Below are 27,731 nucleotides of genomic sequence, written 5' to 3'. Positions count from 1 at the left end.
GGGAGGGAGGGAAAGAAAAGGAGGGAAGGAAGAAGGGAGGGAGGAAGGAAGACAGTATTTTCAAGGCTTTAGTTCAAAGGAGAAACTTTATTTGCCCTAGAATCCACAGAGTGGGAGCAATGGGAATTGATGCGTATCCCACAAACCCAGGAAGTCTCTCTCCCTCGGATCAAACTTCTTTGTGGATGCTGCTCACACCCTTGGAGACATACCCTGCTCTCCTCTAAATTCCCCTCAGCCTCCAAATCCTCATGGGTGCAAGTGCCCTCGCTTCATTCTACCCAAAGTTTCCAATCATATCTTAGCTTCCTTCAACAGAACTGAAAAGATACCAACTAAAGAGCTTGATGCAGGCGTGCTGGCAAGAGCATCTCCATAAGTCCAAGGGTCGCCTGGTCTCCAGAGTGAGTTCCAGGCCAGCTGGGGCTGGAGAGAGGAAGAGCAGGAGCGAGAAGAGAGAAAGTGGGGTAGGAGACAAATGGATCTGGGAAAAAGAAAAAACTTAGATTCCCTGAGGTTTGAAAGGCTTCCTTGCTGGGTATTTCTTGGAAGTTTACTATTATTAGGTGTATGTGTGTTATCCATATGGTGTGTCTGTGTGTGTGTGTGTGCATACACATGAAGGAACTCATACCATAGCACATGTGGGAAGATCCAAGGACAACTTCCGGGATTTGGTTCTCTATCATGGGTTCCAGGGAATGCCACCTGTCTTATGTAGCAACTGCCTTTCCCGCCCTGAGCCATCTTTCTAGTCCTGTTTCTTGGAATTTGAGTTTCTCAGATTATTCATCATTATGCTGAAGAAGACTTAAAATAAATTACAAGTCTATATTTTCAGCTGGGTATGGTGGCTCATGCCTGTTACCCCAATATTTAAGAACTTAGGTAGGAAGTTGATTCCAAGTTTGAGGCCAACCTGAGCTACAGGTCATCCTGGTCCTCAATCACAGAACCAAAAAAAAAAAAAAAACAAAAAACAAAACCCAATACAACTAAAATAAAATCAAATAGAAAGGTCTGTACAGTCATTCCTTGTCCTTTAATACCAGGAGGAGGGAAGGAGGCCCATCCAGGAACCTCCTCCCTGTACCAAGCTTGGAAGATGCTCAATCCTTTATATAAAAAGGCACAGAATTTACACATGACAAACAGTCTCCTAGAACTGTTCCTCTTTAGACTATAGTACTAAGTAAATACTTTGTAAATGATTTCTACCCTATTACTTAAGGAACGCAAGAAAATCTATAACCACTCAGAACAAATTTTTCTATTTTTTTTTTTTTTTTTTTTTTTTTTGGTTTTTCGAGACAGGGTTTCTCTGTGTAGCCCTGGCTATCCTGGAACTCACTCTGTAGACCAGGCTGGCCTGGAACTCAGAAATCCACCTGCTTCTGCCTCCCAACTGCTGGGATTAAAGGTGTGCGCCACCACCGCCCAGTTTTTCTATTTTCAACTCACAAATGTTGAATCCATGTATGCAGAATCTGTAGATATGGTGAGCTAACCATTTATTTATTTTTATGGGCTTTTTGGTAACCTTTCCAGCGCTCAATTGTATTTATTTTTTTTAAAAAAATGTGCGTGTGCGTGTGCGTGCGTGCAGAGGCTACAAGAGTTGGTTGCCACAGGACCTGGTTACAGATGGCTGTGAAACACCTAGGAATCAAACTCAGATCCTTTGCAAACCCAGCACACATGTAGCCGCCATATTGTTTTCTTAAAGTTCCCTTTGAGCAGTATTGTGGTTTAGTGATGGAATGCCTGCACATCACATGGGTTTAAGTATCCCCAGCAATACAAAACAACAAACAAACAGAAGTACCCCTACTATTTGGGTCTGAGCATGGGGACTTAAACCAGTAATTACAGCAGTGAGGAGGCTGAGCCAAGAAGATGTTAAGTTTGAGGTAAGCCACACCCTACTAACTTTTTTATCTTCTCCTTTACACATACACTCTGATATGCAATAGTAAAAGCACTATGGCCACCGAGAATCTCATGTCATCCAGGCTGGTGTGGCCTGTCTATGTGACACAGGCTAAGCTTGGCCTTGTAATCCTTTTGCTTCAGGCTCCCGACTGCTAGAATTATAGGAACAGGCCACTACACCTAGCTAGAATGTCTTTGAGACCAACCTAGTCCAGGATGGCCTGGAATTCATTACGGCTGGCCTCAAATTCATGGCAATGTTTCCACCTCAGTGCTGGGATTACAGGTATGAAAGCCATTAGATCCTGCTTAGAATGTCATTTCTTTTTGTTCCTTTTATTTAGAAGGAAGGTTGTAAGACAAGGTTTCGTGTAGCCCAGGCTGGCCTCCAATTCACTATGTAGGTGAGGATGACCTAGAACTCCTGACCATCTGCCTTCACCTCCTAAGTGGTCAGATTACAGGCATGTACCATGCCCAGCTTGGGTATTTCTCTGTAGAGAAACGAACAAGTCCCTGTTTCTCAGCTATCTGTAAACCATGTAACCATGAACTGGATGCAGAGGAAATGCTCAGGGAGTGCCTGGCGGTTGTGAGAACATGCATGTACTTGCTTTCACATGTGTGGGGCGGGGCTGAGTGCACTCTGCCATGATGAGAGAGATGACACTTAGGTGAGACTGTAGAATATAAGGTTTATTTAGGGGAGCAGCTTACTGCTGCTCAATGACATCGCATGGTCAACCATATCCTGATTTCTGAGATTCCAAGGCGGTCACTGAGGGCCTATCTAGAAACTCAACTATCCTTTGTTACTATTCCCCCATAGCTTCTTCCTCCTCTTCATCTTCCTCCTCTGTCCAGCTCAGGTCATCATCTGAATCCTCAGATTCTTCCCCATCCATCTCTAGTAAAACCCCTGCCCTAGCCTTCTTAGCTAGTGAGTCAGGGTGTTCCAGCTGAGCCCAGGATCCCGGGTCAGCCTTGACCAGGGAGATTTCAACCCGTGATGGCATCAAAGAGACAGAGCTCTGCTCCACGTTTATGACCTGAGGAGGAGGGAAAAACAGAAAGAATGAAGAAATCACAAGCTTGGGACTGGAGTGGTGACAAATAAGAACAGACAAAAAAGGAAAGACAGAGGAAGGCAGCAGGGAAGGGCAGATGGAAAGAAGGAAGGAAGGAAAGAAGAAAGAAAGGAAGGAAGGCAGGAAGGAAGGAAGGAAGGAAGGAAGGAAGGAAGGAAGGAAGGGAAAACCAAAGCAGTTAAAGTGAAACCCTCCATCTCTCAGCATCCCCTCTAGCCACTTAGTCTGGCCCTCCTTTTAGTCTCTCCCTTGCCTCTGCCCACTTTCTTCACTTACCCCCCAGAGCTTCATCTGTGCTTGGAACACACGGTTACCATCAAAGACAACGTGGACATGAAGCTGAGAGAAAAGAATTATAAGGGTAGTAGCAATCCCAGAAGGTCAGAAAGAGTCGTTAGTACAGAACCAGGTCAGAGGCAAGTTCCACAGGCCAGCTAGACAACCCTGATGTAAGAACTTTCCATTCCTTTCTGGGGACTGTGGAACCTCAAGAATGACAGCTGTCAGCATTTCTTCCTGTAAGACTGCACTACCAGCAGAGTTCACTAGGCTTCCATCCTGCCACAGATTGTTCCTCACCTCAGTTTGACTCGCCTTCACCCAGTTGAATGCAGGAAGTGGAATCTGGCCATAGACCGTCAGCACTACCAAGGAATCTGTCTGGTGCCAATCATGGCGGCAAGATGCTGGCAGCTAAAGAGAAGCAAGGGTGGTGCAAATCAACTTTTAACCCAAGAGGAATCTCACCGGGGTATAAAGAAACAAGAAAACTCAGAAAGATCAGCTATTTCATATGGCCTAGACTCTGGGCTATGGAGGGCTAGAGAACAGAATCTTACTTAATTTGTATCAAAGAAGAAGTTAGGGAGGTCAGCCATGAGAGACTGGGAGGAGAGCTTATCTCTGAAATTGGGTCCTAACTAAGTGTTTAGGAAAGACGGGGCTTACCTGCTTTGCCCAATCATGTCTACCAACTCTACATCCTGGCTGTGCCAGGAATGCACCAAAATCCAGAGTCTGGATACCACAGCAGCTCCAAGACTTCATCCTGAGGGAGGAATATAATTTATTTGAATTCTACCCCCAAACCCTTACTCTCATCCATATTGGGAGAAGCCGACCCAGTTCCTTCTCTTACCCCTCATGAAACCGAGGTGCCCCTGGGTGATAGGTACATGGAGTAGCATCACTCTCAGGACCTTGGTAAACCTAACGGGGCCAAAGGCAAATCAGGTTATTCACATTCTTGCCTGTACCCAGGCATCCCTCTGGTATCTCTCAGCCGCATGCTTGAGCGCCCCCCCTCCCCCCAAAACTCTCACTTACAGCATCACATCCTGGGTTCTGGCAGCTGGAACCAGTCCAGATGCGACTACTGTCAAGTCCTGGGCAAAGGAAACAGTCAGGAACCTATCTTATTTCCCTCACCCTAGTGGCATTTACATGAAACTGCAGTCTTTGAGACCTGCCCCATGAAAGACCTACCTACCTGCTCCAGGTTCCTGGTCTAGTTCCTTCTGTTCCAAAGCCACTCCCAGGGCTTGAGATATAAGAAGTGGCAGCAGTTTGGGAGGCATCTCAGACCTAGAGGTTATAAACAGGCATTTAGTTCTGATTCATTCATCAGAATGACCAGCTCTAGCACCCCTACCCACGAGAATAAGTCTCAAGTCGCTGAAAGTGAGCAGGGTCAGAAGTCAGATACTCCATTGGCAATTTTCATCTCTCTGGACATTCCTATTCTAGAACCCTGGGAAAGTCCCCAGGGCTTCCTTCGTGGCTGGTTGCTTCTCTTCCGCATTTCCCTGCAGAACTGTGCCACTTTCTCTTCCTTTGACTGTGGACCTAATGACTTTGCTTGTATTGTTCTCTGGAGCCTCCTGCCTTGCTAATATTGCTTCCTTTCTGTGAGGTAAGATGTAGCTTTTTATGTTTTTGTTTTTGAGAGAGGGTTTCTCTGTTTAACCCTGGCTGTTCTGGAACTCATTCTGGAGACCAGAGCTGCCCTCAGACTCACAGAGATCCCACCTGTCTGTGCCTCCTGAGTGCTGGGATTAAAGGCATGCTCTACCATGGCCTGTAAGGTGCTTTTTTTTAGGGTGTTGGAGAGATGGCTCAGCCAGGGTTGGGGAGTGGGGAGACCTGGATTCAGTTCTCAACACCTACATCAGATAGCTCACAACTACCTGTAACCATACACACATACATATAAATAAAAATGTAAAAAAAAAAAAAAAAAAGGTAGCCAAAAAAACCCAAAAAAGAAAAAAAAAAAAAGAAAAAGAAAGAAAAAAAACACCAAAAGTTGAGATCTCAGTGATTCCCTGGCCAGTCAGGGCTACTGTCTCAAAAAGAATTCAAATAGAATACTGAGCTTTTGATTTTTTGTTAGTTTAGTGTAGGGACATGCACACTTCAGCACATGTATAGAGGTCAGAGGACCACTTCATACAGTCAGTTCCCTCTTTCAGTCCTAATGTAGGTTTCACAGATCAAACTCAACTCACAGGATTATGTAGGAATCACCTTTTTCTGTTGATGTATATACTACTGGTTCTTTTGTTTTGAGACATGTTTTGGTAACTATGACTGACCTCCAACTCACTGTATAGAATAGAGTAGCCTCAGACAAGTGGTGACCCTGCCCCCTCTGCCTCCTAAGTGTTGATATGCATAGGCAGAAAGCAATATTTTATTTTTTTACTCTCTGTAGCCAAGGCCAGCCCAATATACACTGAAATCTTACTGGTTCACCATTCTTGAGTACTGGGATTACAATGAGCCACCAAAACACATAGCTGTAAGATTTCTTTAAAAAGTTCTTCTAAAAACTTAGAGATCAATACAGGTGTGTTGGTGGGATGTGAGCAAGGTACAATGATACACATGAAAATTTAATACTGAAACCCACTATTTTCTATACTAAATAATGATCATTAGAAACTGAAAATTGGGGCTAGGCAGTGGTGGCACACGCCTGTAATCCCAGCATTTGGGAGGCAGAGACAGGCGGATTTCTGAGTTTGAGGCCAGCATGGTCTATAGAGTGAGTTCAGGACAGCCGGGGCTACACAGAGAAACCCTGTCTCTAAAAACAAACAACAACAAAAAAAAAAGAAACTGAAAATGCACAACAAAAATATCACTTCATTCTCAAAAAATGTGGTAGTGCCCACCTGTAATCTCAGCATTCAGAAAGTTAAGGCAAGAGGATTGAGTTCATTCAAGACTGAGCTGACAACCTATTTCTTTCTCGACAAAACCAAACACTACTCTGCTGTATAGTATACTAAGCATGTATCTGAGGGGCTCTCCAGTACCTAGAATAAAGCTATTTATTCCATCTTCTTTTATACTGTCTTATAGCAAAGGACTTTTCTTGATACAAATTTCCCCCACGACAAAAGATGTATTATTCAAGTCAACACATAACCCTCCTCACATCCCTAGCCCCTAGTTTCCAAACCCCAGTGAGCCATAACTCCTAGGCAGCTACATGGATGTAGACAAAAGCCCCCGGGTCTCTTTACTTAGGCCTTTCTCGGAACAAGGTCTCTGCTGACTTTGGAATTGTATTCAGAGGTTTTTGCTCCTGAAGTGAGCTTGTGGCAGGGGCCTCAGGCTGAGGAGGGACCTCAGGAAGCTTCTCAGCACAGTGTGGTCCCACAGCACAGCCCTAGTACAGATAAGGAGATAAGGGTTAGAAGTAGAATTCTTCTATAGGGAGCTGAATCCAAGGAAGTAAAGGGTTTACCTGAATGTTTAAGAACTCAGAGAAATCTACAGTTCGCTTTCGGCAGCAGGACCAACCCTGATAACAAGAGACCCAGATCAGCTTAGATATTCTGGGCAGATTTCCTTGTGGAAAATGCTCTTGCTAAGCCCCCATCACCTATTCCTCACCTTAAGTGCATCATGAAAGATTGGAACCCCAGGATGATAGTGACAGGAATCTGTAGATATCAGCAGAAAGATCAAGGCAGAAAGGTAACCATGCCAATACCATCCCTCAGTTTCTCCAGGTTCATGTTTAATGGCATTTCACAGAATGTGGAAAGTAAACCAGCAGAGTCAAGATCACCCAGACCAATGCTGTCGGTTATGCCCAAATGTCCTCCCTGTTCCCAATGGCCAGCCACACAGCTCACCTCAAACACCTACCCAGAGCCCCTGAGGTAAATAATTTACTCACCAGGGAGATTGGTATTGGGGTCAAAGTGTTGCCCACAGCCTTTGTTATAGCAGAACAGAGACATGGAGACACTGACGGAGCTTACTCAAAGGGTATTTCAAGGAGTCTGGCTGCAGAGTGGGGGAACACCTCTTAGTCTAAAGGCTTTTAGCTGCTTAGAAGGGCCAGCTGTTTCTATCTTTAGTTCAGGAGGCATCCACCTCCAAACATGGGCAAGGGAACTTGAGTTGGTCTTCCCAGCCAATAGGAAAGTGTTCCAGAGCTGAGGCTCAGGAAAAAAGGATCAGGAAGAAGAGCCCTTGGAACTTGGTGAGGTCAGTTAACTACAGCAGTTTTAGATGTTGCCAATTCCAAGCCTCTGACATACCAGCAGCTGCTCAGAAACAAAATCCTAATTAAGTTCCCCCCTCCCTGTGTGGGTATGGGTACAACCCCTCCATTTTCTGCCATATGCACTAGCTTGCTTGCCATTACCTCCAGGTAGTGCCAAGAGCACTGGTCTTAGGCATTCCACCTTGCATGGCCCCTATCCCTGCCCAGGTGTGCCTGATGTTTCAGTCAAAGATCACCCTTATGTAGTCTTACCGTATATACCTCCCAAGACAAAATTTCCTCCCCTCCCTTTTTCAAAAAACAGCACAGAAAATGAAAAGGCTTCAAATGTATTTTAATAAGGTGATGCTGCATTACTGTTCCATTTCTCAGAAAAAATTTCAAATTGAAGGTATCAGGAACAAATAGTACACCAATAAAAATGCACAGCGTAGCTACCTAAGATAGGCAAGACTAAGAGCTACTGTCAGACCTTCAACACACAGCAACCCTGTTCCCAAGATTGTACTAGGCCTATCAACAAAAGCTGTGAACAGCAACATCAGAGACACAAAAGTGTAGTCCTTACCCGAGAAAAAGATGGAGGCAAGTTAACACAAGATTCTTTTAAGGTATACTAAATGAAAACCTCTAAGAGAAAATGTCTTCCTTAGGACGTGAAGGGGTCATATATGATTTATAACAGAACCGTATGTGCGCTGTAACCTCTGTGGACATTTGTCTGAATTCTTACCTGGGAGTGAATGAAGGAATGGGGCTAGGTCATTGGAGGATGTTTATGTTTTGTGGTATATATGGCAGTGTCTCTGGGGTTGATGAGAAAGTAATTAAAACCCAATGGAGAGAGAAGGAATGATCAGGATTAATGGAGCTCTGAGTCCATTTTCCTATGGTTCTCCAGGCCCTCAACAATCAGTATACTTCAGGAATGCACCAGACAGACTTGATAAAGCACTATACCACAGACTTTGACTTGTTAAATACCACCCCTCCCTTGCCCCTCTGCCTTCAAGCATTCTCCCTAGAGTAGTACAAGCAGGGAAGACCTATCTATTGGGAAGAACCCCTAACACTTTTCCAGGGTAGAATTCTGGCTAGTCCAAAAAGGGCGCCTTTTTAAAGGCTGCAGGAAACTAGACAATGCAACTTTATCTAATATCGGCGGCGTTTATTTGGAGCAAATTCAGCTCCCGGAGCTGGACGGTTGAATGCAGGAGGAGTTCCACCAATTGCTCCAATTCCTTCCATTGTAGCAGCTTGCCCAAAACGTTCAGTTGTAGGTGGGGTCTTAAAAAGAGAAAGAGAACAATGTTACAATAAAATCTGTCTCTCCAGGTTCGAGCTCATTTAAGGTCTTAAATACATACGGTCTTAAGCTCATTAAGGCCATTTCTACTTAACTATCTCCTGACTGTTAGGGCAGGCAAGTCTGTTTAGAGCTCTAGTGGAGAACAACCCCAAGAGGAAAGGCTAGCTCCATTCAGTCATCTATCTTTAGCTTTCTATCCACATTTTACATACAACTGAAATTTCTAGTTTGGATAGGTTCTATCCAATTCCTTTTTCCTGAGCCAGAAAGAACAGGCCATCATTCTTTAGCAACCTTAAGTCTACCCAGAACCAGAACAACTTCTGAACAGCCCTTGGATTCTCATCTGTTATACATCATAATATCTAACCTTCCTTGACTTCCCCCATTTAAAGAGCAACCTGTGGGCCAGTATACACTGGTGGTGCAGGCATTGGGTGGGGGCTGGGGGGTAAGGCAGGGGCAACTCTGAGTTTGAGGCCAGTTGGTCTAGACTACAGAGACTCTACCTCCAAAATAAACAAATTCCCAAAACCCAAACAACAAAAAAGCAACTTTTTTACTGAGGATAGCAACAACTATAACAATCAAGTCACAGTCAGAGGCTATAGTCTAACCATATCATATTTAGCATATGATATTAGATTTTCTCAAGAGTACCTCAATGTAACTGGAGGCCTAGGGCTATGGGCTAGTGGGACTATACTTGCCTAGCATATATTACATGCTGGCTTCGATCTTTTGCACCATCCTTTTAGATCTTAGGTTACATTTATGAATACTAATAACCCTGAAGATCAGTAAGTCAAAGTAAACTCAGAGGTAGGAGATGCTGATAAGATAGGGGAAACCAGAGAATACCTGGGGTTTACAGATCAGTCAGCTTAGCTTAACTGGCATACCCACAAGAATTAGACCCAGAGGTTGAGAAGGTCCTCCCACCACTATTTATAAATACTAGGAAGCCCTGAAATTTATTACCAATCCAAGGGTTCCATCTGGCATCATAGTAGCAGGTCCTGGAGGAGCTGGAGTACCAGGTGGCACAGGAGCAGGGGGCATGGCGCCTCTATTGTTTATGCCCATAGCACCTAAAGCAGAGTAGCATGATCACTATAGGGGAAAGACTACACCTACCAAAGGGACTCAACCCCAGCCCAGCCTATAAGCCCCAATGGCCTTGGAGATGTGACGTCATTGAACTGTGGACTAGGTGGAAGCTCCATAATGCAGATCAAGAAAGAAAAGGGCGGCTCTAGAGTATGAACACCCCAGTTTAAAAACCCAGCCTGCAAAGCCGAGCACTGTGGCCGGGGCTACATAGGAAGAACCTGTTTCAAAAGAAAAAAAAAAAAACAAAAAGAAAAAAAAACCCCAACAACAACAACAACAACAACAACAAAAAAGAGCTGGGCAGGGCAGTACATGCTTGCTACCCCTGGCTTTGAGAGGCAGATCACAGTAAATGGCCAGCCGACCTAAAAAAACAAAAACAAGAGCAGACAGGCAGTTCTTTGGTTCCTGGATACCTGCTGCTCTGTATTTTATAACTACCTTTTATCCGCCCCCCCCCCCACAAGGGACCAGAACTATTTAATTCTTAAGTCCTTACCTCCCATAGCCATTTGACCCATCCGTATCTCTTGTTCTCTCTGAAAAACAATATACACTCAAAACAGTCCAAGACACCAGTTACTCTATTACAATACAGCAATGGAAAGTAAACAGTGACGACACACTACTACTAAGGACCTCCTGCCATTTGTACAGTGATTTCAGGTAACAAATTATAATTTTCTATTAGAAAATTATATTACAGGCAACAGGGGAAAGAAATAGTTAACTTCTTAGAACTGCAAACCATCTCTAATTACAAAGGCAACAGTGGATTAGCCAAAGTTTGCCACAGGACTCAAATTTCTCTCTTATCATCGCTGGATATAAGTAACAAGGTGGTCCCAGATTTTCATCCGTAATTTGCTATATCTAGCAAGAGCTCTCCCTCAAACTTTACCTCACCTTTTCCCTTTTTCCTATTCCTTTTCCCTAAAAAGTATTTTTAACATAGAAAAACTCGTCATAACCTAGTACCCTTACAGACATTTCATGATCTTATATGATGATGACTGGCCTACCACATCATAGGCACATGGGAGATATACCGCATCAGGGAAGGTTCCCTTGAATCCTTCCTGCTGTCGTCGCATCATTTCTTCTTGTTGTCGCCGCATCTCTTCCTCTCGGCGCCTACGTTCCTCTTCCTGCCTATAGAATTATCAAGGTATTTTAAGATAAGACATATCCAGAAAAATGAGTAGACTAGCTGAAGAGGAAGAAGATTAAGGCACTGATGAGAGACAAGCCTACTAAGGCAGCACAGCTTGCCAAGAATAAGGACAACATTCAAAGAAATTAAGAGACCAGCTTGAGTAGTTTAGGGAAGGAAGCCCTCAGGTAATCCCTAGAACCAATGCAGCTCTAAGTGCATAAGGTGCTTGCTGGGCTGGAGAGATGGCTTAGCGGTTAAGAGCACTGACTGCTCTTCCAAAGGTCCTAAGTTCAAATCTCAGCACCCACATGGTGGCTAACAACCATCTGTAATGAGATCAGATGCCCTCCTCTGGGGTTATCTAGTTACAGTGTACTTACATATAATAAAAAAAAAAAAAAAAAAAAAAAAAAAGGTGCTTGCTGTCAAGGCTGATGACAAGTTAAATTCCTAGGACCATTTGATGGAAGGCCTCCAAATACTGTGGCATGAAACCAGGCCCCAAACAAATAGTAAATGTTGAGAAAAGCTACCTGAGTTCTAACTGCTTTCGTTTCTGAACCTCCTGGTTATGCAGCTCCTCCATCCTCCGAAGCTCTTCTTGACGTCTCATCAAATCTAGCAACAGATTAAGACGGTTTGACTTTCTTTACATATGTACATATTTTCTTGTTGATGTGCCCAGCTCCTGGTGGCTGGATGAGCAGGCACAGTTATGCACACCTTTCATCCCAGCACTTGAGGCAGGCAGATCTGAGGCCAACCTGCTCTACAGACTAGTTCCAGGATAGCCAGGGCCACACAGAGAAACCAAGCCACAAACAAAATCCAAAAATCAAAAACATCACAACATCAAGGGGGCGCACAAGCCATGGGTAACAACCTAGTAAACAGCACTCCTACATTAATTCCCGACTTAGCTTCCTTTTCTTCCTCAAATTGCTCGGTGTATTATTACAGCAACAGAACCCTTAACTAAGACAATATATAACCCTAGAATGATCATGCACGTAAACTCACGCTTTTATCATTTCTTTCTTTATAGAATCTATCCAGTATTCTATACCCATGTCCAAACTCATCTCCCTACTAGGATATTTCAGGGAATAAAGGCGGAGACTTTCTTTTTCTACTAAGGAACAGAGAACAACTGCTGAACAAAACTGGCATTTCATATGCATTCCACTTTTCCTACTTACAGGCCTCCACTCACCCTGCCTCATCAGCATAACCTGGTGCTCATGGCGTGCTGCCTCCATCTCCATCTCCAGCTTCTCACGAGCCTCCTTGATGTTCCGGTCCACTTGATCCTGCTGCTGCTTCTCCATCTCAATGAGTGCCTTCCAGCGCATGGCATACTCATACTCAAAGGACCCAGGCTGTGCAAATCTGGGTGGCTGTTCTCTCTCCCTATAGACAATACACATTATGTATGGTAATACTTTTGCCTAAGATTTCATAGAATCACATTCTCTTTTCTAAAGGCCAAGTGAGCATATGTATACAAAGACATGCCTCTTTTCATCACCCCTTTAAGTTTTAAGAACAGAAAAACAACTAAGGGATGAAGTGTAGTGAAATATGTTAAGGGTCTGGGTTCAACTACCAGCACCACACATATAAACACTTATCCCACCCCTACCCCAGAAATGTATAAAAGTCAACTACTAAACCACACACTTGTGAAATTGCTGGTTTTTTATAACCAGCTTCTCCGGAAGTCCCTCTTCATCATCTAACTGGTCCATAGGCTCCACAGTCACAGGCCGAGGAAATCTGGGTGAAAAAAGAAAATTAGTATTAATGAGGTCATACCCTAACAAGCATGCTCCATACACCTGACATTGGCATGAAAAACTAATTAGGGATAACACTAGACAAATAGAGTACTTTAGACAGAGTTGGCAAGGATACACTGTAAACTGGGCCAGTCACAGGTTAATGACACTCCTCCTGCTTCAGCCTCTCAGGTGCTGGGATTATAGATATGAACGACTGTGTATTTCTAAAGAATTTTATACCTAGCCCCAAGTAACTCAGTCCCTCTTACTGGCATGAATAATTTGGGGATAACAGCCCAGATGGAGCCAGGCTTTAGATCTCTGTAATAGTCTCTAAAAAATGGTAAAGGGAGTAGGTTGAGTTATCTAATATAATTGAAAACTCCAGAAAATGAAGGAAAACACTAAGAGAAAGTACATTTAGCAGAACATTTTCCAGAATTCTAAAGGGAAAACCTTTTTTTTTGGGAGACATTTTCACCTATTCTAGGCAACTTGCAACTTGTTACATAGACGAGGAGTGTTTTTTTTCCCAGATGTATATCAATGTACCACTTCCACACACCCAGTGCCTGCTGAGGCTGGCATAAGATCCCCATTACAGGGGGTCTTGAGGCAACATGTGGGTGATGGGAATCCAACTCAGGTTCTCTGCAAAAGCAGCCGGTGCTCTTAAGCACTGAAGTACTTCTCCACCCTAGAAGAGCTATGCTTGTACTGTACTATGATGGATAAAGGCACATGCAAGCTAGACAACCTGAGCTTGGTCCTGGAACACATGTAAGGTGGAAGGAGAAAGCCAACTTCCCAAAGTTGTCCTGACTCCCCAATGTACACCAATGACATGCACAAGCACTCAAATACCTAAGTACTTAGGATTATACTGAAAACTGCAAAGTTGTGTTAGTATTAAGTTTTTAAATGAAAATAAGAACATGGTTACTAGATGTTAACACTCCATGCCAAAGAAAGAATAAGGAACCCCAAACCATTGTCTGAAAACAGCTTACGTGGTTAGCAAGAAGGAGCCTTCACTGCATCTGTCCAGAGCTTTCCGAGCAGCTGGCTTCCCTGAGAACTCAACAATGCCTTTCCCCGAGGGCCTTCCTCGGTCATCAACAATGACTACAGCCCTCTCCACTTGGCCAAACACAGAAAAGGCTTCTTCCAGCAGTTCGTTGGAGACATACTGAGGAAGGTTGCGAACTGTAAGGGATGCACTGTGACAGGCAAAGCGCACTCGCAGCTGCTTCCCACGGAGTGGCATATTGTCCAGCTCCACTTTGGCAATTTCTGCTAGGGTTCGTGTTTCCTGGGGAAAACAAAAAAGAAAATTAGAATTTGACAAAAGACCAACCAACAATCATCAACAAAATACCTCTCACAACACGGGGGGTGTAGTGGCACACGTATTTAATTCTAGTACTTAAGAGGCAGGCCAACCTCCAGGAGGGCACAGTCACAGCTGCATACTTTACAATACAGCACTTAGATTTTAATTTCCACTAACATACCAGAATTACTTGTCCTCAATGAAGATTACTTATTTTATGAGAATGTTTTGACTGCATGTACATTTATATACAACACATGTCCCTGGTGCCTATGGAAGTAAGAATAGGGTATCAGATCCTGTTACCCAGAAGCTTATTTAGAACCAGAAAACACTGACAGGACATCTCTTCCCTACTTCACAGAACTAAGGAAGTATCTTGAGAAAATGACTTGCTATGGTATTAAAGTTAAGAGGAATGAAAACTGGTTCCAGCCATCATCACCCATAGCTTGTCACACTTTGCTCCTCATTTAGAGGTAGATTTATGAGGTAATGCTTCTTTCTTACCTACTCTTCCTAAATACAATCAGATTTTAGAAATATCTACATTTAAAACTGGAAGAACTGTGAGTACTGCTGAGCGGTAGTTCGCTTAACTAGTATGTCCCCAACTGCCTGCCTCAGAAAGAAAATGAATATGCACAAAAATAACTTGTCCCCCCAGGGTTTTGAAGAGTAAGATAACATGCATACAAGGACTTGGGAAATAAAACATAAGCCTAGATAATCACTAAAATAAACTTCTTTTCTCTTAAAAATCAAGCATGGTAATGCGTGCCTGGGTCATCCAGTGACAGAAAGCAGAGTTCTTCAAGTTTAAGGATAGCCTAGGGTTAAAAAATGAGATCTGCAACTAAAAATAACCCTCCAAACTAATTTAGCCCTTATATTCCAGGTGAATAAGGCCAAGTGGTAGTGGTGGTGGTGGTGGTGGTAGTGGTGCACACCTTTAAACCCAGCATTCAGGAGGCAGAAGCAGGCAGAAGAGTTCAAGGTCAGCCTGCTCTACAAAGTTAAGTTCTAAGACAGCCAGACTCCAAAAGTTATTACCATATAGACAATGCCATTCTTTTCTCTGCTATTTTTCCATATTCACTCCCCAGTCTTCCCTATCTCTCAAAGCATATGCCCTAAAGTTCACACTCACCAAGCGAATAAAGCCAAAGCCTTTATCCTTATGAATGAAAACCTCGCCTGCTTTTCCATATTTCTCAAAAAGTTTCCTCATTTCCTCCTCAGTGATGTCAGGGGGAAGATTGCCCACAAAGAGACGGCTACGTTGGGTAAAGGTCTTCTCTCCAGGTTTCCTAAAATTCTTCAGGTCAATAGTCAAGCCTTCATCTGAAAGAAGACAAGTCAATCAAAAGACTGGGTAAAGAATTAATCCCACTGTTTCTGTGGGGGAAGACAAGCATCACTTCCCAATGTATTCATCAGCAAATTGCACCTCAGAATGTGAAAGCAGCCATGAAGAGACCAGGAGACTTCTTAGCAGTCCTACTATAATTCAGAAACTAAGGTAGCTAATCAGAGACAATCAATCAAATTATATAGCAACTTGGCAATACTATTGAACAGATCTATATCCTAAGAAATCAGACTTTTAAAATTGCTCTATTTTCTTAACCAGTTACCAACCTTCACAACCCTGACAGGTTGCACATAAAGAAATGAGTAATAAATATTTTTGTAGTAAGCTCTGAAGGCCAGGGGGCAACTTTTAGGAGTTGGATTTTCCTTCCACAGTGGGTTCCAGGATTCAGTCCTCAGGTTTGTGCTTTTAAGAGGCGAGTTATCTGCTGAGCCTAATTGTTTGGCTTTTTTTTTTAAATATGTATGTATGTCTGCCTGAATGAATTATATGCAGCAGAGATCCCCCTGGAACTGTAGTTACAAATTGTTCTGAGCTGCTTGAGGAGTTCAAGAATGAACTTGGATCTTCTCCAAGAGTAGTACAGCTCTTAACTGCTGAGCTACTCCAGTCTCTACTATTACCTCCCCTTTAAAAAAATTACTCATTTGTATATGTGTAGAGTGTCACTATATGCCACATGTGCATGGGAACATACCCATGGAGTCAGAAAAGGATGTTGGATTTCCTAGAACAGGAGTTATAGTTGGTAGTAAGATACCTCATATAGGTGCTGGGAACCCAACTCAAGGCCTCAGGAAATGCACTTAACTACTGAACCATCTCTCTAGTTACCCTCACCCCACCAGGCTTGACAACACACAAAAACATTTTACTGATTGATTAAAAGTGAGCTGAGCCAGGCGGTGGTGGTGCACACCTGTAATCCCAGCACTCTGGGAGGCAGAGACAGGCGGATTTCTGAGTTGGAGGCCAACCTGGTCTACAGAGTAAGTTCCAGGACAGCCAGAGCTATACAGAGAAACCCTGTCTCGAAAAAAACCAAATAAAAAAAAAAAGTGAGCTGGGCATGTGCCACAAACTCTCCATTAAACCTTAAAAAGTTCTCCTATAATCTCTGATAACTATCTAACTATATGTAGACATTTGTTTGGTAGTAAAATGTGCCAATATGGCAGAATAACCTATAGTCCACTGATAGCTGCCTTTTTCTTCCTTTCCTTTCCTTTCCTTTTGTTTTTTCGAAACAGGGTTTCTCTGTGTAGCCCCGGCTATCCTTGAACTCAGAAATCCGCCTGCCTCTGCCTCTCAGAGTGTTGGGATTAAAAGCATGCGCCACCACCGCCACCACCACCTGACTGCTCCTTTGTTTCAAGTCATCAATATCTTTCGTTTATAAAATACAGATTAAGAACCAAATAGAAGGAGGTAAATAAACAGCTGGCTGAGCAGTTAGTGAAGACTACTTCTTTATCTTTCAGGACTCACTGATTCCCAGCACCAACATGGCGGCTGACAACCATCTTTAAGAAAAAACAAAAACAAAACAGCCTCTAGATCCAGAAGATCCAATGCCCTCTTCTGACCTCCATGAGTACCAGGAATATACATACATATATGCAGGCAAAATTTTTATATATACATAAATCTTGTTAAACCAAACCAGAATAATGAAATACGGCAGCACATGCCCTTAATCCCAACCCTCAGAAGGAAATTAGAGGAAGCCAGTACCCAGGGCTACATAGTGAGACCCCATCTCAAAAAGCTGGAGTGGTGACACCCAATCTGGAGGCAGAAGCTAGTGGAGTTCTAAGGAGCCCGACCTAAAGAGTGAGTTCTATGACAGCCTGGGATACAGAGACCCTGTCTTGACCCCCACCCCAAAAGAGATTTATCTAAAAACCATAAAACCATTCCCCGAGAACCTGTGTACATCCTCCCAGGACCCAGCAGCTACTTACTCTGGCTGCTGGCCTGCTGTCCATTTGCAGGAATGGGTGGGGGCTGCTGCTGCTGCTGCTGCTGCTGCTGCTGTTGCTGCTGCTGCTGATGGTGCTGCTGGTGGTGATGTTGATGATGCTTCCTTGGAGTATGATTCTGCTTCTCCAAGTTAAAGGTTTTATTGCTCTGCATTTTGCACCCTAAAGGAAAATGTGGAGAGCCAAAAACCCAGTATTAGGATTCAGCCAGTTACCTTCCTGATGGTTCACACATCATTAAAACTATCTTGGTAGTTTTTGCCTAATTACAACTGGTTACTCTAAATAATAGAGTACAATGTAGGCCAACCTAGGATAACAAACTTAAAAAAACCTGCCTTGAAAAAACAGAACCAAAAACAAACAAAAAAAGCAAAACATACAAGGTCAGGCCTGATAAAACATGCCTTTAATTCTAGTACCTAGGGGGCAGAGGCAGGAGATTCTATGAGTTTGAGGTTAACCTGGTCTACACAGTCAAGTTTCAGTGAGATCCTGTCTCAAAACAAAAGAGAACAAAAAAAATCCAAGGGCCAGGCATGGTGCTAGCTCATGCCTTTAATCCTAACACTTAAAGACTAAAGACTGCTACTAGTAAAAGGGTGGTTGGTGGTGGTGGTGGTGGTGGTGGTGGTGGTGCACACCTTGTTAACCCCAGCACTTCAGAGACAAAGACAAGCAGAGAAACCTATCTTGAAAAACCAAATAAATAAATAAATTAACCAACCAAAAATAACCCAAACAAACAAAAAACCAAGACCAGGCTGGCCTTGAATTCACAGAAAAATATCTGCCTGCCTCTGCTGCCTCCTGAGTGCTGAGACTCCTATGCCACCACTACCTGGCCAATAAGTCTTTCAAAATTTGTTTATTTTTATTTTATGTGCATTGGTGTTTTGCTGGCATGTATGTGTGTCTGTGTCAAATCTTGTAGTTACAGGCAAGTATGAGCTGCCATGTGGGTGCTGGGAATTGAACCCCAGTACTCTGGACGAGCAATCAGAGCTTTTAACCAATGAGCCACCTCCCCAGGCCCCAGCAATTAAATTTTAATCATGCTAGTAAAATATATTACCCAAATAAAAGAACCAATACATCATAGGCACTCATGAGGGTCAGCCTGCCTCTGCCTCCCAAGTGCTGGGATTAAAGGCATGTGCTACCACACCAGGGAAATTTTCACATTTTCAATCACATTTCTCACCAATGTTACAGAAATTGTAATAATATACTTATTGACAATTAAAGTAGCTTACCCCCCGCCCCAGGACCCTTATACTTGAAGCAGAGAACTGACTCTCACACTTTCTCCTCTGACCTCACATACTTTTTTTCTTTTTTGAGATCAGTTTCTCTACGTAGTTCTGGCTATACTGGAGCTTACTGTGTAGACCAGGCTAGTCCAGAACACAAAAACTCATCTGTCTCCCAGAATGCTGGGATTATAGGCATACAGGCCCAGCTGTTTAAGTTTGAGCCAGGGTCCATGTAGCTCCAGCTAGCCTGGAACCCACTCTTGGGCTCTAAATTTATAAAAAAAAAAGCCACAAACCCAAAACAGGTGTTATGTGGCACTTTCCTGTAGTTCTAGCACTCTAAGAGGATGAGGCAGGAAGTTATGAGTTTAGGGGCAACCTGGGCTATAGAAACCAGGAGGGAGAGAGAAAACAGAAAAAAAGCAACCCTGGTCCCAACACCCACTTTGGACAATTCACAAATGCCTGTAACTCACACTCTAGAGAATCAGATGTCTCTGACCCTCTTGGATACATAACCACATACAGATATACTAATAATAGCTACTGCTAACCTTCTAGTACACCCTTTGTGATAGATAGTTCTGGTTGTCAACCTGACTACATTTGGGATTAACTAAAACCCAAGAGGCTGGGCACACATGTGAGGGATTTTTGCTAATTAAATCATCTGAAGTGGAAAGATCCATGTTAGTCTGGGCCATACCTTCTGGTGGCAGCCTATATAATGGACACAGAAGGAAGCTTGCTCTCTTCACCTTCTTCACCTCAATCTCGATGGCAAGTCCATTCCTTGACTAGCATCAAGGTCTACTTCATCAGGATTCCAATATATACTGAAGACCAACTGAGACACCCAGCCTCATGAACAGAAGAACTACAGAATTCTCCTACTTGCACTCCGACAGCCTATAAGCCACTCTAATAAATCTCCTTCCTTCCTTTCTTCCTGTCTATCTACCTATCTGTTTCCACTCTATCAGTTCTCTTCTTCTAAAGAACCCTAATACAACCTTCTAATCATTAATACAGATTTCATTTTCATTATGTGTATATTTATCTCTGTGGTTTTGTTTACAGTGCCTGAAAATGAAAAGAGAAAGGCAGCTCCTGGAGCTGGAGTTTCAAAGGAGTTATGAAGCTACCTGACATGGTTGCTGGTAATTGAACTTAGAACTTCTGCAAGAGCAATAGGTGCTCTTGACAGATGAGCCATCTCTTTAGTTCCCATCAGTTTCTATCTGAAGTTGTACATTAAAGAAACCAGTTTTTGGGAGGCTAAAGAGATGCTTTTGTTGCTCTTGCAGAGGACCCCCCAGTTAAATTCCCAGTACCCCCATGGTACTTCACAACCATCTGTAATATAACTCCAGTTCTTAACCTCTTTGGACACATGTGATGCAGACATACTGCTGAAACACCCACACAATAATAAAAAACAAACAAATCTAATTTAAAATAGGTATATCCCAGCACTGGGGAAGCAGAGACAGGTGGATCTCTCTTTACGTTCCAGCTTAGCTATGGCTACACAGAAATCCTGTCTCAAAAATCAAAACAAAAACATCCCCCCCCAAAGTTTGTAACCTTTCTTTTTTTACGATACCTAATGAGCAATTTTCATGTAACTAAATCTTTAACATTGCCAGGCATAGTGGGGGCACACACACCTTTAAGTCCATTATTAAGGAGGCAGAGACAGATCTACCAAGCAAGCTAGAGGACAGACAAGGCTAATAGATAATAGAGATCCTGTCTCTCTCCCTGTCACCCTTCCAAAAAATGAAGACTAACATGAATGGATAACACCGTCACCCAAGCTCCTATTGTGTTGGACACTGTAGATTCAAATTTCCATTATTAGAATCAACACACATAGATATTCTCTTTGAGCACATCTGCATTTAAATACTTTTTTTTTACCACTCACAACTCTGCTTATCTATATCCTGAGATATTACTGTTTTAATATACTATTTGATGTTCAGATTTTCCTCATTTCTGCAATGTCAACATAATTATAAATGCCTACACAAAGTATGTATGGCTAGACACTAAACTACCATTATAATTTAGCTTTCATTTTTTCTTGTGCTTTGTTTACTTATTAGGAAACAGAATCTAGCTTTGTGACTCTTGACAGTGTAGGTTTTCTGGAAGACCATTATTTTTAAATGTCTTCAACAGGTATAATGATTTAATAACAAATAAATCATTTTCAAAGAAACAATTTTTTGTTTTGATTTTTTTGAGACAAGGTTTCTCTGTGTAGCCCTGGCTGTCCTCTGTCTCCCGAGTGCTGGGATTATAGGTGAGTGTACCACCACACGTGGCTCTAGGAAACTGGGTAAGGTGGCTTATTGCTATAATTGCAGCCTTTACGATTTGGTCAGCATGGGCTACAGTGTGAACCTGTCTCAAAGGGGGAAAAGACATAGAAGCAAGATGTGATGGCACACACCTGTACTTTCAGAGTTGTATAGGCTGAGATAAAGAGTTTCAGGAAGATGGGGGAAGGTAGTAGGGTCAAAGCTTTTCCCATTTTAAGTCCAGGTATTAAATGTCTCCATCTATCCAGATTTGTCATCTTTACAGCCATTTGTCCCACTACATCTTACCTTTTCTCAGGTTAAGAACCAAGAAACATGTTTCCACCAGTCTCTAATTAGAAATGAATGGATCCAGCCTCAGTAGCTTCTATCACTCAAAGGAATCCACATGTATTTACACGTTAATAGAAATTATTATGAAAGCAAAGCTTAGTGGCTCGGGCTTCAGAGGATGACCCTAGGTTTCAGGCCAGCTTAGGATACATATTGAGGCCCTTCCCCCTAAAAAAAAAAAAAAAAAAACTGGGCATAATAGTCCACTTCTGTGCCGGGTAGTGGTGGCACACACCTGTAATCCCAGCACTCTGGGAGGCAGAGGCAGGCAGATTTCTGAGTTCGAGGCCATCCTGGTCTACAGAGTGTGTTCCAGGACAGCCAGGGCTATACAGAGAAACCCTGTCTCAAAAAAGCCAAATCCAAAAAAAACAAAGCAAAAAAAATAGTCCTCTTCTGCACAAGGAGGCAAAGGTAGGTGGATCTCTGACAGATTTAAGTCAACCTTATCTACATGGTGAGTGCCTATTGAGGTCCTGACTTGAACAATAAACAAAATGCAGGCAACTTGCTATATCTGCATTATTTCATTTAGTGTCCCCAGCTGTTTTTCTTTTAAATGAGGAAACAAAAGCCCAAAAAAGTACTTTACCCATCCACAGCCACACCAGTGCAAGGAATGGAACCCAGATCACTTGACCTCTAAAATTCAAAACCATCATGCATCAAACGAGCCTTCAAGTTAAACTCCAGCAAATTTACTAGCTAAGACACCTAACTTCTGCAACCTGTTACAATGGAGATGATGAGGATGAATAAGTTTTTGATCTTACAGGAGTGATCACCTTTAAGACTTAAGTGAAATGAAAATACTACTACAAAGCATTTAGCTATCATTCAGGAACTATGAAGCATTTGTTCCCAAAGGAAACTACCATTCCTAGTCTCACTTAAGAAATAGGAATGGTAAACAAATGCCATCATCAGATTCTCCCTAAATTATCAATTTCTGGACTCTGATATAAAAAAGATATGGGCACCTAACTAATGAATAATTCTTAGAAAAGAATTTTCTTTTTTTTTTCTTTTTCTGAGACACAATCTCTCTACATAGCCTTAGCTGTCCCGGAACTTGCTCTGTAGTCCAGGCTGGCCTTGAACACTCAAGAGTTCCATCTGCCTCTGCCACCATGTCTGGCCATGGATAATTGTCCACCTTTTATTTATGCTTGTAAATAAAAATCTCCATGATGACAGCTTTCATAATCTTTCCCTTCCATGTAGTCTTTTCCCAAAGTTCCCTCTTAGCACTGCCCGAATAAACCTAAAACACTACTGTATACACACAGTAGGTACTAAGCATGCAAGAACTGTCCCTGTGTTAACTGCAGCAATATAATTTCATGATCTATGCAGAAATAAGCTTATCAAACCCTAACTACAGAGATCAGCAGATAGGATTTCTGTCTACTTACATAGCCTAAGATTAACCATATTGAAAAGGACTGTAGCTACTGTGCATGATACAACTGCACACATGGTCAGGATGACATCAATCACAGGTATCTGAAATCTAAATCAAGGTCCTCTCAATCTTAGAACAGTCAAATCACTAAGTGGAAAACGGCTAAAGAAATCCAGTGTGAATTTGCTAGGCTGATATGGCTGCCTGGTGGGCAACCGTGAAAAGCTGTAAAATCCAATCATGGTAAAGGCTGTTTCTTGGGACTTTTCATTCAGTAACCATGAAGTCGGACAAACAAATTTAAATACTAACTCCTATTAGAAAAGCCATAATTAGGGGAATAAAAACAAAAATACAAACCCACAGCAGGGTGGTGGCGGCCCATGCCTGTGATCCCAGCACTCTGGGAGGCAGAGGCAGGTGGATTCATGAGTTCGAGGCCAGCCTGATCTACAGAGTGAGTTCCAGGACAGCTAGGGTTATACAGAGAAACCCTGTCTTGAAAAAAACAAAATCCAAAAAAAAAAAAAAACAAACAAAAAAAAAAAACCCCAAAACCAAACCCACACCACTCACTCAGTTACATTTTAGTTTCAGATTTCTAAAAACGGTTTAGCTTAAATAACATGAAAAGTCCACCAAAAATTAATTTCTTGTCTGTGAAATCTGTATTCAATTAAGCATCCTGCACTTTACCTGGTGACCCTACGTCCTGCACCTACCTTGACTTCGATTTGCACACCGCCAAGTGTCTGCCTCCCAGTCCTCTCTACCCCCCGACTGCTGTTAAAAACACAAAGAAAGAAAGGTGTCAGCTTACAGTGAGACTTCTGCAAAGTGAAAATACTCGAAAGTAAAGCCACAGATAAAAGTTTAATTTAGAAAAGCGATGCCTACAAATGGCTAGGAAAGGCTTGAGAGGCAATAGATTGGGGGGGGGGAGGGGGGAGGGGGGAAGGCGCACACGCGCGCGCCAAGGGTGGGGTGGAGGGTGTTCCAAGAACTTAGCTCCGCAAGCCAAGGGGTCTGAACTGGCAAACTTCCAACGTAAAAGTCTTTTCAAAAAGAAAAAAAAACCAACAACAACAAAAATCCATAGCTCCAGGGGCCTCCCTGGCCCTCTAGGAATTAATGGCCTTGAAGGGATCGGGAGGAGGAGCATCCGACAAAGCAGAGCGCCTCCTCCTCTAAACCTCGACTAGAAAGCTTTAGTATAATAGACCCCACACCCTCTGTCCAGGGCGCTCAGAAGCCAGCAACTTAGGGCCACTATAAATCGGGGTGAGTAGCACAAAGAGTCCGGGCAAGGAAGCAAGAAAGGCATGGGCTAAAGCTCCCGGCGTGGAGCAGTGAGCGCGCAGGATTCCACGGGTGGGCTGCGAAGGCCTTGCTCAGAAGGGGCAAGGCCTCGCGGGCCCTCCGAACCCGAAGCCTGGGTGCAAACTCGGCCTCGCCCCAACCCTTTCCTTCACAGAGGGTCGCAGGAAGCCCCACTGCACCCCCAAGCAACCAAAGAGCTATCCCAAAACTCACCCTCTGCCCGCAGTTCTTTGCTCAGAGTAAAGGCGACGCTGCACGGCCTCCACCGTCCCGAGAAAAGAGCGCGCGACCGCCGGAAACGAGCCGACGGAGCTCGGTGCCTCCCAAGGGGAGGTCAATGTTGGAGTCCCGATTGGCTATGTGAACTGCCAGTCAAAGTTTATCTTCTGCGAAGGACTCATTTGTCCGCCATTTCTTAGTTTCTATTGGCTACCGACTGTCAAAGCCTTGGGTTCGTGTGAACGACAGATGGGGGACAAAGAGCGAGGCTTTGTATCTTTTGCGCATGCACTCCAGGCGCTGAGCGCAAGACGGAAAAGGGAGGGGGAGGGGGAGGGGGAGGGGGGAGGAGCCAGCAGTGGAAGGTAGGGGGTCGGAAGGAGAGGCTAGCCCGGCCCTACGGAAGGACTGAAAACCTAGTGGTGGGAGGAGGAAAGGAGAGAATTTGTGCGAGACGAAGAGTGGAGCAAAAAGGGGAGAAAAATGTGCACGTAGGCGTGCGCTGAGAGTTTATGCACTGCGCCTGTGCAAAATTAAGAGTAACAATGTCATTGTATTCTGTGGCAGAGCTAGTCGTTTGCTACTGGAAAAAAAAAAGTGCCCCGCCATGTTTCTTTTTTCACACTTCCTCAAAGCGTCCACCCTGACACCCTATACAGTTTTAGTTTTTTTTCTCATTGCTGGGTATGTTTGGGAAGTGTAACTGAAATGGACATGATTGTAGAAAGACGCAAGAGGGCAAATGATTTTGACACTTTAATTTCAGTGATTGCCCAGAATTGTGACTAGCACTATTTCCATGGTAACCAGAGAATCCGATAGGTCAAACATACACAGAGAGGCTCAACAAGTTGGTCGGCGGTGCCTGAACCAGTATGTTCGAGGTCTTCACATCAGAACTACTCTTTTTATCCCATAGGAGGCCTATCAGGTAATAATAACCTTCGTTATTCCATAACGCCTAGCTCTCCCAGGCGGTTAGCCAAGGATTACAAGGTTCAATTGATAGCACAAGGAGTTAATCCTCAGTAATTAATTCATACTCCGGATGGCAGATTATCTCAATAGGCACTACCTATACCTTATACGGGGACACAATGATATAGACCTCTGATGTCTAATAAGCTTCTTACAGTGTTGGGAAGGTTCTGTGGAGCCATTCAATACAGTAGTAGAGACTAGCTATATTCTATCCAACCCACCCCGTGTGCGTGCGCGTGTGCATGTGTGCGTGCATGCGTGTGTGCATGCATGCATGTGTGCATGCGTGTGTGTGCATGCATGCATGTGTGCATGTGTGTGTGTGTGCATGTGCATGCGTGTGTGCATGTGCATGCATGCGTGTGTGCATGTGTGTGTGCATGTGCGTGTGTGCATGTGTGCGTGTGTGCATGTGTGCATGCGTGCGCGCACCAACATATGACTACAAGTTACTATCTTGGGTATATTTATCCCAGTGGTTTCCAAACTCTGAGATAAAATAGCACATTATTATGAAAAAAGAAAATAAATTCCTACTCATGGGGAGGGATCAAACAATGCCCACCAGTATGTTTCAGCCTTACTACTGATCTCCTGTACCCACTACACAATTATGACGGCTGTTTTCTATGTATGACTGTCCCAAACAAACAGAAATGATTAAACCCTTAGTTTCTGCACTCAGGAGGCTGAGAAAGGAGCCTCTTAGTTCAGGAGGCCCCCCTGGACTACATAGTGAGTAGCAAGGTATCCAGTACCTCAGACTTTGTCTCAATACAACAAACAACACAAACACAACACAACAACAACAAAATCACATATACATGTATATGTACATATGATTTAAAAGATGAATACTTTCTAAACTATGACCTTTTCTGTTTTCAAAAAAGATTTTGCCTTTAATAGCAGCATTTGGAAGATAGAGGCAGGAGGATTTCTGAGTTTGAGGCCAGCCTAGTCTACAGAGTGAGTTCCAGGACAGCCAGGGCTACACAGAGAAACCCTGTCTTAAAAAAGAAAAAAGAGTTAATGGGGACTGGAGAAATGGCTCAGCAGTTAAGAGTGCTAGCTGTTCTTCCAGAGGACTAGGGTACCTACCCCAGCTCCCATTGGTGGCTGGCTGTGACACCAGTTTCCCAGAGATTTGACGCCCTCTTCTGGCTTCTGTGGGTACTACATGCATGTCCACAGGTACCAAAACAGCCATGGACATAAAATGAAAAAAAAAATAAAAAACAATTTATTCTATTTTATTGTGTATTTTGTCTGCATGTATGTAAGTGCATGTAGTGCCTAAGGAGGACAGAAGACAATGGTGGATCCCCTCGAATTGGAGTTACAGATAGTGTAAGCCACTATGCAGGTCTGGAAATCCAACCCAGGTCCAGTGCTCTTAACCTCCGAGTCATCCCTGAAGCACCAGCTGTGACTTTTGTATGCAATGATTTTCTTGGAAAAAATAATAGCACAGGGCCTGGAAAGATGGCTTTGGAGTTAAAGTCACTTACTTCTTTTGCAGAGTACCTGATTACATTCCTAGCAGACACATGGCAGTTCACAACTATTGTAACTACAGTTTCAGGGCATGTAACACCTCTTTTGACCTCACGCTCCTGCAGGCATGTGATCCACAACATACATATATACAGGCATAGCCAAGTTGTGGTGTATGTCTTTAATCCCAACACTTGGGAGGCAGAGGTAGACAGTCTCTGAGTTTGAGGCCAGCCTGGTCTCAGAGAGAGTTTCAGGACAGTCAGAATGTACAGAAAACCATCGTCTTAAAAAACAAACAAACCAGACTAGACCACCAACCAAGGACTGTACCTAAAGGGATCTTTGGCTTCAGATGCATATGTAGCAGAGGATGGCCTTGCCTGACAGCAATGGAGGGGAGGCCCTTGGTCCCTAAGAGGTTTAGAGTAGGGGGGTGCTGGAGCCGTGGGGTGGAAGAGTGTGGGTAGGTAGGGGAGCACCCTCTTACAGGCAAAAGGGAGGGGAGGGCAGATGTGGGATGGGGGGTGCCAGAGTGGTAACTGAAAAGTGGAATACCATTTGAGATATAAACAAATGGAATAATTAATAATAATAAACGAAAAAAGCCAACCAACATCAGGTACATGCTCAAGTACACAGATACATGCTTCAATAAAAAAACTACTTTAGTAATGGTGCATGCACCAGGCAGTGGTGGTGCACACCTTTAATCCCAGCACTTGGGAGGCAGAGGCAGGCGGATTTCTGAGTTCAAGGCCAGCCTGGTCTACAGAGTGAGTTCCAGGACAGCCAG

At 43.5% G+C, this 27,731-nt stretch overlaps 2 protein-coding genes across 7 annotated transcripts in view; both read right to left on the bottom strand.

Moving 5' to 3' along the window:
* Window positions 1-7,788, bottom strand: part of Itgb1bp2 (integrin subunit beta 1 binding protein 2) — a 39,470-nt gene extending 31,682 nt beyond the window's left edge. The window contains exons 1-11 of one of the 3 annotated variants that reach the window (XM_052170647.1): window positions 7,213-7,788; window positions 6,924-6,973; window positions 6,775-6,831; window positions 6,551-6,696; window positions 4,510-4,604; window positions 4,347-4,405; window positions 4,159-4,229; window positions 3,969-4,068; window positions 3,600-3,713; window positions 3,297-3,359; window positions 2,614-2,981 (exon numbers count right to left, since the gene is read on the bottom strand). In XM_052170647.1, coding sequence (XP_052026607.1) covers window positions 2,748-2,981; window positions 3,297-3,359; window positions 3,600-3,713; window positions 3,969-4,068; window positions 4,159-4,229; window positions 4,347-4,405; window positions 4,510-4,604; window positions 6,551-6,696; window positions 6,775-6,831; window positions 6,924-6,973; window positions 7,213-7,276 — 1,053 coding nt within the window. In that variant the 5' untranslated portion in view covers window positions 7,277-7,788 and the 3' untranslated portion in view covers window positions 2,614-2,747. Of the gene's footprint in view, window positions 1-2,613; window positions 2,982-3,296; window positions 3,360-3,599; window positions 3,714-3,968; window positions 4,069-4,158; window positions 4,230-4,346; window positions 4,406-4,509; window positions 4,605-6,550; window positions 6,697-6,774; window positions 6,832-6,923; window positions 6,974-7,212 lie in introns of those variants that run through there. The other 2 variants (XM_052170648.1, XR_007975381.1) reach the window with 2 other exon arrangements.
* A 70-nt stretch (window positions 7,789-7,858) lies between these two features.
* Window positions 7,859-24,560, bottom strand: Nono (non-POU domain containing octamer binding). Of its 4 annotated transcripts, XM_052170644.1 has the most exons (13): window positions 24,452-24,560; window positions 23,641-23,701; window positions 21,469-21,681; window positions 17,577-17,756; window positions 15,388-15,581; window positions 13,915-14,216; window positions 12,804-12,899; window positions 12,337-12,533; window positions 11,657-11,741; window positions 10,990-11,119; window positions 10,467-10,506; window positions 9,836-9,945; window positions 7,859-8,832 (listed from the first exon to the last, which is right to left on the bottom strand). In XM_052170644.1, exons 4-13 carry the CDS (start codon window positions 17,746-17,748, stop codon window positions 8,698-8,700), a joined length of 1,461 nt encoding a protein of 486 aa, XP_052026604.1. In that variant the 5' UTR covers window positions 17,749-17,756; window positions 21,469-21,681; window positions 23,641-23,701; window positions 24,452-24,560; the 3' UTR covers window positions 7,859-8,697. The 4 variants fall into 4 exon arrangements, with proteins under 4 accessions (XP_052026604.1, XP_052026603.1, XP_052026606.1 ...); XM_052170643.1 differs by lacking the exon at window positions 21,469-21,681; XM_052170646.1 differs by lacking the exon at window positions 21,469-21,681 and having other exon boundaries at window positions 11,017-11,119; window positions 24,452-24,559.
* Between the last annotated feature and the right edge of the window lie 3,171 nt (window positions 24,561-27,731).

Source organism: Apodemus sylvaticus, chromosome X (genome assembly GCF_947179515.1).
Source record: "Apodemus sylvaticus chromosome X, mApoSyl1.1, whole genome shotgun sequence".
Taxonomy (NCBI): Eukaryota; Metazoa; Chordata; class Mammalia; order Rodentia; family Muridae; genus Apodemus; species Apodemus sylvaticus.
The sequence above is the reverse complement of the archived record's forward strand: the minus strand, read 5'-3'. Positions and strand labels throughout refer to the sequence as shown.

What these genes read in the sequence shown, in the direction of transcription:
- Nono (XM_052170644.1), bottom strand. Translation starts at nt 17,748, where the DNA reads ATGCAGAGCAATAAAACCTTTAACTTGGAGAAGCAGAATCATACTCCA. An exon ending in GGCTCCTTCTTGCTAACCAC is followed by an intron (nt 12,900 to 13,914) that starts GTAAGCTGTTTT and finishes TTTTTCACCCAG; the next exon opens with ATTTCCTCGGCCTGTGACTG. An exon ending in CGAAAGCAGTTAGAACTCAG is followed by an intron (nt 11,120 to 11,656) that starts GTAGCTTTTCTC and finishes ATAATTCTATAG; the next exon opens with GCAGGAAGAGGAACGTAGGC.